Source organism: Oryza brachyantha, chromosome 9, assembly GCF_000231095.2.
Source record: "Oryza brachyantha chromosome 9, ObraRS2, whole genome shotgun sequence".
NCBI lineage: Eukaryota > Viridiplantae > Streptophyta > Magnoliopsida > Poales > Poaceae > Oryza > Oryza brachyantha.
The window spans coordinates 10,456,105-10,469,125 of NC_023171.2; the positions used below are offsets into that span (position 1 = coordinate 10,456,105).

The following is a 13,021-nucleotide window of genomic DNA, read 5'->3' on the forward strand; positions in this document are numbered from 1 at the left end:
AAGAAAAGTTCGGAGTAAACCAACGGGCCTCGCCGTCCCAGATCCTAATCGCCCGGATCGAACGGCACGAGTTGACCGGGTTCGTCTGGTAATCGTGTACCACATGCCATGGACCATGGCATCCCTATCTAGGATTAGGAAAAGAAACGCTTCCCTATGCATGGAGCATGGTTGGTTAGCATTTCTTATCTGCCTAATGGCCTTCGTGAACCCTAAACCCTTCAAAACCCAGGGGAATTGACCTCCCAAACCCTCAAAACCCAAGGGAGGCACGCTTGCAAACCAAGCAAGATGGACATGGTTTGGGCCTCGCTCTACCAGACCAAATCGTCCCATTTCTTTCTTTTTCTTGAGAGTGGTTGGGACTTTGGGACATGAGAGCTTCGTTTTGAGCAAAATCCAGAACTGATGTGCTCTACAGCTCACTGATCACATCGACTAAACGCTCGATTCCAATGTCGTTACAGCAATGTTCAACGAAGACAAGCAGGGGGAGGGGATAAAGTTCCTTTCTTTTTCACCCACTGCATTATTCGTGTACGCATGTAGATTTTTCACATGTTATGAGCATGAATTTGATCCCAAAAACTCAAGCAAAGTGGCCTATAAAACGAGCACACACTTGGCACCTGCAAAAAGCCCCAATCTTGTGCATCACCATTTGCACATCATCATCATCGCTCACATCCACAGCTCCACACAAAAACCCTTATCTTCTCCTGTGGATTGCATCCCATCTTCCATCCATCCAATCCAAGATAAGAGCAGCAAAAACCCCTGCCATCCCTTCCAAAACCCAGCTCCACACTTCTTGATGAACTGGTAGGAGTATAAAGCTGAATATGTACTTGCTGTAGTGAGAAGAGTTTCTTGGTGGTAGCCTCAGTTATCTTGCAGTCAAAAAGGTTGGGGATTTGAGTTTGTTGGTGCTAGACTCTCCCAAATATCTTGCAGTGAAAAAAGATTGGAGATTTGAGGTTAGGGTATTTGTGGCTCAATTATTTATTTGGGCCGTCATGGATGTGTCTGTCCCACCAACCAATTATCCGAAAACTTTATCCTCGATTATCCAATGCCGTCGTCGTCCTGACGCGAGGAGGCGAGAGGAAGCAATAAACAAGTGCGCGAGGCAGAGGCTTGCCGTCCATCCAGTCGTCTCGCATCCGCCGCTCTCGCAGTCCAACCACCACCACTCGCTGCAGCGATCTGCGCCGCCTGGCCGCGGCCGAGAGCGCGTCGTGGTGAGATCCAGCGCCGTCGTCGCGCCGCCGGAGCTCCCTCCGCTGGTGCTGCCGATGGCGACGCCGGAGCCGAAACCGACGATCCGGAGGCTGGACGTGGCCTCGCCGGTGCCGGCGGACATCGACATCGCCAACTCCGTCGAGCCGCTCCCCATCGCCGACATCGCCGCGGAGCTCGGCCTGCGGCCGGAGCACTTTGATCTCTACGGCAAGTACAAGGCCAAGGTGCGTGCCGTGCCGTGCCTCGCGCGATTGAAGGGTGCGGAAATTTGTTGCCTCCTGTTTCGCGATGCGATTAGATTTTGTTGATCCGTGCGGGTTTCTTTGGTGCTGTGCAGGTGTTGCTGTCGGTTCTTGATGAGCTGAAGGGGCAGCAGGACGGGTACTACGTGGTTGTGGGCGGCATCACGCCGACGCCGCTCGGGGAGGGCAAGTCGACGACCACCGTCGGGCTGTGCCAGGCGCTGGGGGCGTTTCTTGATAAAAAGGTGAAGTTTTTTATGCTAATAACTTCGTTTGTTCGATAATCGATAGGGTATCTGGTGTTTCTTGATTGACAAAGCCTGTTACTGGTAATTTGGTGTTGGAGTGCTGCTTGCTTGGGTCCATAAATTTGTTGGAGTAGTACAATGGTATCAGCCTGTGAGCCTTTTATCTGTCCTAGTAGTACCTGTATGTCGCCATATCGGGTACAGGCAGGGTCCATTTTATTTATTCTGTTCAGGAATCAGGAATTATGTCACTTTGATTGTTTTATTTGTCAAACTTATCTTAACTCTGTATGGAGTTGTACAAAGTCAGCAGTTAATAGTATAGTAGAACTGAAGTGCAATTGTGCAAATGTTTATATTTGCCTGCAAGAAGCATGTTCATCCTATCAAAAAAAGAGAAGAAAAGAAGCATGTTCATAAGTTCTGACAAATGATCTTCGGGAATAAAACATGTAGCGATAATGTTCTGGGGACTGGACTAACTCTATCTATTTCATGTAACAGTCCTTATAGACTGCATTTCAATTATCATGCATGTGGCGATAAGTGTTGGTACCGATAAATAGATTATATTGTGCATTCGGGAGTATATGGAAATGACTGACATTTATATGTAAATTTTCGTTGTTGATATGGTTTAGGCCCCCTACGAGTCAAAGGATCTGTAGAGGAATTCTGTAGGATTCAAATCCTATAGAAAAATTTCCTATATGGACCTTTGCAAAAATGCATAGGAGTTTCCCAGATAATATGAAATTCCTAAGGCATGTTTCAATGCATATATATTTTGACAGAAAGTTTCAAAGAGCTCCAATCTCTTGGAAATTTTTTTTTGAGTGATTCTTGTGTTTTTCCTGCCATCTATTCAAACAATAATTCTTGTGTGTTGCACTTATATTCCTGTCAAAATCCTGTGTTATTCATATTCCTTTGTTTTCTCCCTCTCTCAGTTCCAATATCAGGATTTTGACAGAAATCCTGTCTTATTCAATAGCCCTTACTACTTTGACGCAATGTTTCCTTTGCTGCAGGTTGTCACCTGCCTTCGTCAGCCATCACAAGGGCCTACCTTTGGAATCAAGGGGGGTGCTGCTGGAGGTGGCTACAGCCAAGTAATACCCATGGATGAGTTCAATCTTCATCTTACAGGAGATATCCATGCAATTACAGCTGCAAACAATCTTCTTGCTGCCGCTATTGATACAAGGGTTTTTCATGAAGCTTCACAATCAGACAAAGCCCTGTTCAATAGACTCTGTCCACCAAACAAAGAAGGGAAGAGGCGCTTTGCTGATGTAATGCTCAGACGCCTGATAAAGCTTGGAATCTCAAAGACTGATCCTGATGAGCTTACTCCAGATGAAGTTAGACGCTTTGCAAGACTTGACATAGACCCTGAATCCATTACTTGGAGACGGGTCATGGATGTAAATGACCGCTTCCTGAGAAAAATCACTATTGGACAAGGCCCTGAAGAAAAAGGTATGGTGAGAGAAACAGGCTTTGACATAGCAGTGGCTAGTGAGATAATGGCCGTATTAGCTCTTACAACTTCCCTTGCTGACATGAGGGAAAGGCTTGGAAGAATGGTGATAGGGAACAGCAAGTCAGGTGAGCCTATTACTGCTGACGATCTTGGTGTTGGAGGCGCTTTGACTGTCCTAATGAAAGATGCCATCCATCCCACCCTCATGCAAACTCTTGAAGGCACTCCTGTCTTAGTGCATGCTGGACCTTTTGCTAATATTGCTCATGGAAACTCTTCAATAGTTGCCGATAAGATTGCTCTGAAGTTGGTTGGGAAGGGGGGCTTTGTAGTTACAGAGGCAGGTTTTGGTTCTGATATTGGAACTGAGAAATTCATGGATATAAAGTGTAGGTATAGTGGATTAGTGCCTCAGTGTGCTATTATTGTGGCCACAATTAGAGCTCTTAAAATGCATGGAGGGGGCCCAGATGTTGTGGCTGGGAAGCCTTTGGATCATGCATATGTGAGTGAAAATGTGGCTCTTGTTGAAGCTGGATGTGTCAATCTTGTGAAACATATCGCAAACACAAAGAGTTATGGAGTTAATGTTGTAGTTGCAATCAACAAGTTCGCATCAGATACTGAAGCAGAGATGGATGTGGTGCGGAATGCGGCTTTGGCTGCTGGTGCTTTTGATGCTGTTGTCTGCACCCACCATGCTCATGGTGGTAAAGGAGCGGTTAGTTTTCTGGCATCACATCACGTTTAGTCATATCATACATCTTAACCACTTTCTTAACTGCATCTCTTTGTGGAAAATTGCTAATCTGTAAATCGCATTTATTGTTTACCTAAGTATGTTTTCAAAAATTGCTACTTAGTAATTATATATACCTAATTGGTACTTTGCTCTTTCATGCCTAGTAAAAATTTACCTCAAAATAACTGTGCTCCTGATTGGTTTTCCAATTTGTTGAATTTATGAAATGTGGACAATGTTATCAGATGCCTCACTCATGTATGTCTTATTCAATTGATCTATTTTTGTCTAATGTATTTGTTTTAGAGGGGAATTTATGTGTTTATTTCATCAATCTCTGAACAGTGTGAAGGCTGAAATTATCACCATTAAATTGACTATCCGTTCTACTATTTTAATTTATTTTCAGGTTGATCTTGGACTCGCGGTTCAACAGGCATGTGAAAGCCAGGCGGATCCTCTAAAATTTTTGTATCCTCTAGAATCTGGCATAAAGGAGAAGATTGAGTCAATAGCAAAATTCTATGGTGCTAGCGGCGTTGAATACTCTGAACAGGTATCCTTTCTGCCTTCTGCTCTTACTACTGTGTTAAACATTGTTTCTACTGTCATTGTCCCATGCTGATTGTTTCCACAATGGAAGAGGGATCCCCTCATGTTCATGCTGCGACACCGTTGAAAATTGAAAAATGCTGAAGGAAAAAAAGAGTGTTAGACAGACACACTTTCTTAATCTGCATGCAGTCCCTTGGAGGCATGCACACCTTTTTTTTATTCTTTTGATTTACTGTCCTAACTGACTATGATTTTCATGTAGGCGGAAAAGCAGATTGAAATGTACACCAAGCAAGGCTTCTCAAACCTCCCAATATGCATGGCGAAAACCCAGTACTCGTTTTCGCATGTTCCATCTATGAAGGGTGCGCCGTCTGGCTTTGTGCTGCCCATAAGGGATGTGAGGGCCAGCATTGGAGCCGGCTTCATCTACCCACTGGTGGGCACCATGAGCACAATGCCTGGCCTTCCAACAAGGCCCTGCTTCTATGAAATCGACGTCGACACAGCCACCGGGAAAGTCATGGGTCTGTCATGAGCCGTCTCTGGCACCGTTTCTGGACTTGATTTGCAACCTGGGCACAGTTGTGTAGTTACAAATTTTGGGACATTCCCTTTACCTGAATAATAAGCCTCATTGACTTTTTTTTCAAGTGCAGCAGTACATTGTTCAGTTTCTTGGTGACTGTAAATCGGTAAATGTGGTCGAACCATTCTGTTCAGACTCTGTTCCAATGCCCCAGTTTCAGCTTCACATGCTGTCTCTGATTCTTCCAGTCTTTTTACTGAATCTTCTTTGCTTCACTAAATTTTAACTCACTTACAAATGAATTTTTTTTCTTCATCTGAATACTTTTTTGATGAGAAAGTGATATAGTGGATGAACTAGTTGCTAATGAAGAGCTTGTTCATTTTGTTGCTATTTTGAACCCATTTTAAGTTTGCCAAAATATGGTTAGACGACGAACTAAACATATAATTGGTAACACAACCTGACAAAATTTTGTCAATTCCAGAATATTCTGCATTCAGCATTCCTACTCACAAAACTTTCACCAAAATTTGGCAAGTTCTCCAACTAAACACCAACCTTATCTTTTTATCTAACCAAAAATATCAATGTTAACAATTTGGCGTTCCCAAAATTTGGTACTGGGTTTTTTGGGGCAATGAAGCCCGAAGACATTGTGATCATTTATTTAAGTTCTTTAGGGTGCTTAAATATTTTGAGAAGTGGTGGAACAGCTGGGTTTTCTAACTTCTTACTTATAATTTATTTTCCAGTTTCTACAATTATAAATTCTTAGGCTCCCATCGTTTCGCTTTTTAGAGAAATAAGCGAAAACGCGTTTTTGCAAACGAAAAATAATTTGCAGGTAAAACTTTTATATACATGTCCATAGCGACTTAAAAAAGAAATATGTAAACAAACCATAATGAAAAAACCATAAAATTAAATCCAAAATTAAGTTCTAAAATTTAAATTTTAGTTTATAAACAGTTACAGCCCTTAGAACCGAGTGTCGTTTGGAGAAGCTTCCGACTAGCAGCCAGCCTGCTACAAGCTCCTCCAGTTAGTCAGGGGTTTAATGGGCCACATCGGCAAAAAGGCCCACGACGAGAACGCAGCCCATCACGGCCCAACTTGCCACGAAGCTTATCGCGCCCTCGTGCGATTGCCACCGGTACCAGTGGCACGGCACGGTGGCACCACCTCCTGCCGCCGCCGCCGCCGTGCCTCTCCCGATCGGCGGCGCGGGTGGCGCATCACATCTCAGCATGGCCAGCCGGGAGCACAGCGACGCGCCCTCCTCCCCGAATCGCGCGGCAACGATCCGGCTCGGAGAGGTGTCCTCCACCTCCACGGAATCGGAGTCCGTCTCGCTCTCGCCTCCGGCTGTCCGATTCGCCGGCCCATCGTGCATATCAGGGACGGCGCCCCCACGTGCCACCGCAACCGACTTCCCTCCTTGACGCTGGCGGGTATCTCCTCTCGTCCGCCGTCGCCCCCGCGCGGCGAGAGATCGGGCGCGATGGGCTTCGGGGAGCAGAGTCAGAGCTCTCGCGCGACGCACGCCATGGCGCTGGTCGAGCGGCACCAGCCGTGGGAGATTCTGGAGGACACGGCGCTGGCCATCATCGACCAGACGTACGCTGCCGCGCTCGATGTCGTCGGGCGGAGGGGGCTCAAGGACGGCGTGGTCGAGCTCAGGGCCGCCGTCTGCGTCGCCGGACCGGACTCCCCAGTGCTCACCGTCCACGCCAGCGCAACGCACTGCTGCGTCGCCCTCAACAACCCGCGCGGCGACGCCCTGCCGTACAGGGAGTACACGTCCCAGAAGCAGAAGATGTGGCCGCGCCACCTCCTCGGCCGCGCCTGCATCAGCGTCTCGCCGGGGACGCTCTTCCTGTCCCGCACCGACGACGGGGGCCGCTGGTCGTCGCGCTCCTCCCCCGACGTGTGGCCGGGCGAGGGCGCCGCCGGCGGACGCGGCGCGCTCGCGATACTGGACGCGATCGTGCTCCGCCTCGGCGCGGCGATCCGGCTGGAGGAGGCGCTGCTCGTCAAGGCCATGGCGAGCGGCTGCTGCATGATGGGGCCCAAGGCTGACGAGATCCTCACGGTGCGCAACGCGCTGGATGAAATGAGGAGCGAGATGGACCTCCCCGCGCTGATGGACAGGATCCGCCACAAGCGGCGTGGGCACGACGTCGCGGAGACCACCTGCCGGCCGGAGCAGAACCAGTCCGACGAGGCGGAGAGGCTGGCGAAGAAGCTAAGGGGTGACTGCTTGTCGTTGTAAGGGAAAATGCCAAGCAACATATTTGTCATTGAAAAATATAAGCTAAACTGAAAATTAAGCTACAGTACCACGAAATTTCTTTTAAATTTAAGATTGAAAATTAAAATTTTAGCTCAAAAGTTTAAGTATTATAGGCATAAGCAGAAGCGAAAATATATGGGTGTGCGGCTCAAGTGGTAGACTAAACTAGCATGGTAAACGAAACCACTAGATACCTCCAAACCGACTAACGGCGGAGCTGCGGTTACCGTGAAAACCATAATAAATTTGAATTAAAAAGGCAAAAATCATGCGGTAAACGGTGAAGAGTAAAATCCATGGATAAAAAATTCATAAAAATAGTATAAAATAGTATAAAATAGTATAAAAATAGAAAATAAGTAATATGTTATACTCATAACTGTTGGGACATGTTTTTTTAAAAGGAAAGATTGAGCAAAACCTTTATTTAATTAGGGACATTAAAACAATTATATATATATATATATATGATATTTGACATGTGACAGTAAATATAAAACACAAGTAGTACTTGAAGTATATGATTGCACCATAATAGAAGTAATAAGTAGAAAAAAAATATCCATTTTTCGCACATACATCTCTCTAGAAAGTACAAATGTATACCTATAAATAATTTAAATAGTAGTTTATTAACTAACAAGTAATAACTATTTTTTATAATCTTAACCCTAAGACGTACAAACAAAAGGCGAGCCTTGTTATGAAAACGCACGGAGAGTCACGACGTGGAGAGATCAACTGCCGTAAGGACCAAGGAGCATACGCGATGGAGGACAGGAGAGACTGCGTGGACGCCGGCGGCGCCGAGGCGCCGGCGGAGGCGCTGCTGCGTGGAGCGTAAAAGAGAATTTGCATCTTCGCCCACCTCGCTCGCTCGCTGGCTGCCGCCGGTGTGTCTACGTGGCGATCGCCAGGCTAAGCGAGCGCTGCGACTAAAGGTGGCAATAGATAGATACCCAATGGATACCACTATCTCATACCCACGCCCACGAAATAAAATTTCATACACTGGATTACCCAAATTACATTTATGGATATAATTTTTTTCATATCCATACCCACGTGGATATTTTTTACCCATGGGTAATCCACACCTAATTATTACTTACAGTGCAATAAAGATAAAATAAAGATAAAGATACAATATCAATAAAAATAAAAATCCACGCTCAATTTCTGCTTGTGCTAGGGTTTTGAGTCTGAGAAATAGAGTGTAGACTGCTGGGCATGGGCAGCAGTGGTGGAGACGTTGAGTGTTGTTCGGTGCTGAGAGGAAAGAGGTGGCCGCTAGGGTTTTTTTAGTGGGCTAGATGAGCTTTTTTTTATATTGGGCCTAATTTTCATGGGTGGACGGTGTAATTTATTTTTAATGGGTATCATTGGGTTGTGGGTATGATACTACCTACATATATCCAAACCCAATTATCCATCAGGTATAACAATTTCTCACTAAGGTATCTATGAATATAAATCTAACTCATTTATCCACCCTAGTAAGGTAAATACGCATCGAATATCGGGTAAAGGGTCTCCATTGCCACCTTTAGCCGCGACGGTGGCAACGTGGTCAGCAGGGAATATGCATCAGCTGGCCCATATTAGGTGGTGTTTAGATTGAAAAAATTTTTGGGAAAAGTATCACGTCAAATGTTTGACCAGATGTCGGAAGGGGCTTTCAGACACAAATGAAAAAACGAATTTCACGACTAGCCTAGAAACTGCGAGACGAATCTTTTGAGTCTAATTAATCCGTCATTAGCACATGTTGGTTACTGTAGCACTTATGGCTAATCATGGACTAATTATGCTCAAAAGATTCGTCTCAAGATTTCTTACATAACTGTGCAATTAGTTTTTTGGTTCATCTATGTTTAATGTTTTATTTAGGCGTCCAAAAATTCGATGTGATATTTTTAGAAAAAAATTTGGAAACTAAAAAAGGCCTTAGTCTTTGGGCCGAGATGTCCCTAGCCCAGTACGCAACAAAGACCGTCAAATCACATGGGGCCTAATTTTCATGGGTGGACGGTGTAATTTATTTTTAATGGGTATCATTGGGTTATGGGTATGAATACTACCTACATGTATCCAAACCCAATTATCCATCAGATATAACAATTTCTCACTAAGGTATCTATGAATATAAATCTAACTCATTTATCCACCCTAGTAAGGTAAATACGCATCGAATATCAGGTAAAGGGTCCCCATTGCCACCTTTAGCCGCGACGGTGGTAGCGTGGTCAGCAGGGAATATGCGTCAGCTGGCCCATGTTAGTCTTTGGGCCGAGATGTCCCTAGCCCAAGACGCAACAAAGACCGTCAAATCACATGGGCCGAACACCGCTACCCCCATCAAATTGGGCTTCTGCCGGCCTAAACAAACACCGATCATCGTCGATTTCTTTGTACTTATTATATTATAGTAAAATAACTTGTCAGTGATTATCAAGAATTATAATAATTTTTTTGTGTATACACTCCTTCTATTTCAAAATGTAAGCATTTCTAGCATTAAATTTTATCCCAAAATAAATTTATTTTTAGCACTATTCATAGCACTACTTATCTCATAAATCACTTTTTATTCAATATTATACTCCATTATTCTACCTACCCTCTTGCCCCCGCCTATTCCTCATTAGGATCTTCGTAATCTTGATTACTATTTAAAGATATATAAATAGTTATATTTTTTAACGATATACTCCCTCCGTTCCTAATATTTAACGTTGTTAATTTTTTTATACACGTTTGGCCATTCTTCTTAAATCATTTTTTTAAAATATGTAAAGTTATATATATATATATATATATATATATATATATATATATATATGCATAAAAGTATACTTAACCATAAATAAAATGATATAAAAATAATTATTAATTATGTAAATTTTTTAAATAAGACGAATGGTTAAATGGACATTAAAAAGTAAATGACGCGAAACATAGGACATTTCTAGTCTAGTGAAGTAAATAATAAAGAATAAGCTACGACGAAAAACCGTGCGATCGTCTCCAATCCCCGTCCATGTCTCACGTCGGATTGCAACCCTACTCCTCCGCACCAAAAAAGCGCAAAAGCGCGGGAGACAAATGGCCGGGTCGAGTGCGTACGCTGCACCCGATCGAGAGGACGAAGAGCCACGGGCAGCCGGAATCCGTCAAGACCTCGCCGACAGGGCGTTGCCAGTGGCCGGAATTGACCCGGCTCACGTGCCCCGCCCCTGTTTCCTCGAACGGCGCAGGCCATGGTCGCCGTCGCCGACCGGAAGCCACTGGGAAGATACGCAGGTCGCAGCCGCAGTAAAAGCGTTTCCCACCGGCGAGGTCGACGCAGACAGGCGATGGCGCCGGCTACGCTATTATGGTCAGTCAATGTATGCGGACGAAATTATTTGCAGCATCGATCATGGCAGTGACAGGTAACCGTGGAAGGCTTCGTCAGATCTGATTCATCTGATGCTTAGGCTTGTTTAGTTCCTAGATTTTTTTTTCAAAAACATTACATCGAATTTTTGAACACCTAAATAAAGTATTAAACATAGATGAACCAAAAAACTAATTGCACAGTTATATAAGAAATCTTGACGAATCTTTTGAGCCTAATTAGTCCATAATTAGCCATAAGTGCTACAGTAACCAATATATGCTAATGACAGATTAATTAGGCTCAAAATATTCGTCTCGCGGTTTCTAGGCTAGCCGTGAAATTCGTTTTTTCATTCGTGTCCGAAAACCCCCCGACATCCGGTTAAACATTTGATGTAACACTTCTCCCAAAAATGTTCTCAATCTAAACACCACCTTACCATGTGTAAAGGCTGTCTCGTTTTGTAAAAACTTTTTGCAAAAATATCACATCAAATTTTTTGACACACATTTAAAGTATTAAACGCAATCTAATTATAAAACAAACTTCAGATTCCACATGGAATTAAACCGCGAAACGAATCTTTTGAGTGTAATTACGTTAGTACATGTTGGTTACTATAGCACTTATGGCTAATCACGTCCTAATTAGGCTCAGAAGATTTGTCTCACGATTTCCTCCGTATCTGTGTAATTAGTTTTAATGGTCATGTATATTTAATGCTTTATTTAGATATCTAAAAATTTGATATAGTGTTTTTAGGAAAAGTTTTTGGAAACTAAACATGTCCTTACTTATCGTTTTTATATACGGACACGGCTACTCAGAAGAAACAATTTCGATCATTACTTTTTTAAGGATGTGTGTAGAAATATTAAAAAAATATGGTTTTGTTGAAGTAGCTTTCAAAATTAGTCTATATATATGTATAGCTTTCATAATCCTGAAGTAAATATTTTAGAAGTTGTTCATAGTGAAGGTTTTAAAATTTTAACCATAATCTTATACAAAACGATAAGTAGTTTATAATCGCGGTCCAGAAAGAGTAACATGCAGAAGCATGGCTGATTTGTAGCCTTGTAGGTTATGTGTATCATCGTTCTTAGCATGTGTTTTCCTTGTTTGCTCTTACGTCGTTCAAAACACGTATATAAAATGTTTTTGCTATAAATTATTTTTTAATTATTAATAGACATTTTTTATGCTTCTAAACAACCAAAAGATGGGTGTACTGGACTTCTACTACTCTACTTTGTAATTTCCAACCGTAAGACACTCAAAATCACAAAGTGAATTATGAAAGTTTAGGGCCTGTTTGCTATGGGGGAAGAAAACCATTTTTTCCCTTACCTATGGGGGTGTTTGAAATGGAGAATTTTAACAAGCATTACATGGAAATTATTCCTAAGTTTCTATATCCTAGTATTATTATCGTCGAATTCAAATGTAAGGAAAATAAAGATCAGACCTAAGGGCCCCTTTAAAACGTGTGATTGAGAAAAACAGAAGAGTAGAAAAAAATACATGATTTTTACAGACACAGGTAGAAAACACAGATAAACGAGTTTGAATAGACCGCTGGAAAAAAAATAGGAATCAAATGAGAGAGATAGAATCATAGTAGAAAACTTTCCTAGAAGTTAGACTTCTTGCTAACTTTTCTCTAAAATATATATGCAATGGACCACTCCTTAGAAATTACGTACAATTCGGAAAGCTCCAACCTTTTTCTCAAGGACCAAATAGAAAAATAATCCAATAGGATTTGAATCCTGTGAGACTCATCTACAAATTAGTCCAAGGAAAAATTTCCCCTGGAAGTAAGAAAAGCACAGAATGAACTGAGCTTGAACTTTTCAAAGAAACATATATATTTGGTTTTTAAGTAGTAGTAGTAGTAGTTTGTGTTTTTAAAAATTCATGCATTCCAAACAACCATTGTCTAAAGTTTTCCGTGCTTTTCAATTATCTGTTTTTACATGTGTATTTGAATGTTTTCTTTCTCTATTTTTTTTATTCCTGTGTGTTTTTTTCCTCTACCAAAAAGGGGCTTAACGTTTTGGCTGCAAATACTCCAAAATGATGACCCAACATTTTGGCTGCTGCTACTACAAAGTGCAATTATTGGTCATAACTGATACTCTATCACCAACAGTAATACACACATCTCATGGAATCATCACAAGGATCGACGTGATCTGAATCTTTGAGCACTCTTATCATCAGTGGCCTGCTACTGCTAATGTGGTGGACCTACCATAATGTTGTGCTTCGCGGGTCGCCTAAATGTGTACTAAAC

The 13,021-nt window shown here is 42.8% G+C and overlaps 1 protein-coding gene across 1 annotated transcript; it reads left to right on the forward strand.

Annotated features, from left to right (window-relative positions):
• Window positions 1-643: 643 nt before the first annotated feature.
• Window positions 644-5,324, forward strand: LOC102701856 (formate--tetrahydrofolate ligase). The gene is made up of 5 exons (XM_040527820.1): window positions 644-1,466; window positions 1,580-1,729; window positions 2,764-3,939; window positions 4,370-4,516; window positions 4,778-5,324. The coding sequence occupies exons 1-5, from the start codon at window positions 1,017-1,019 to the stop codon at window positions 5,051-5,053; spliced, it is 2,199 nt and encodes a 732-aa protein (XP_040383754.1). The 5' UTR covers window positions 644-1,016; the 3' UTR covers window positions 5,054-5,324.
• The last annotated feature ends 7,697 nt before the right edge of the window (window positions 5,325-13,021 follow it).

Bases quoted from the DNA above. Each gene is read 5' to 3' on its own strand.
- LOC102701856 (XM_040527820.1), top strand. From the start codon at position 1,017: ATGGATGTGTCTGTCCCACCAACCAATTATCCGAAAACTTTATCCTCG. The intron at 3,940-4,369 runs GTTAGTTTTCTG...ATTTATTTTCAG, and splicing joins CTCATGGTGGTAAAGGAGCG to GTTGATCTTGGACTCGCGGT. The intron at 4,517-4,777 runs GTATCCTTTCTG...ATTTTCATGTAG, and splicing joins GCGTTGAATACTCTGAACAG to GCGGAAAAGCAGATTGAAAT.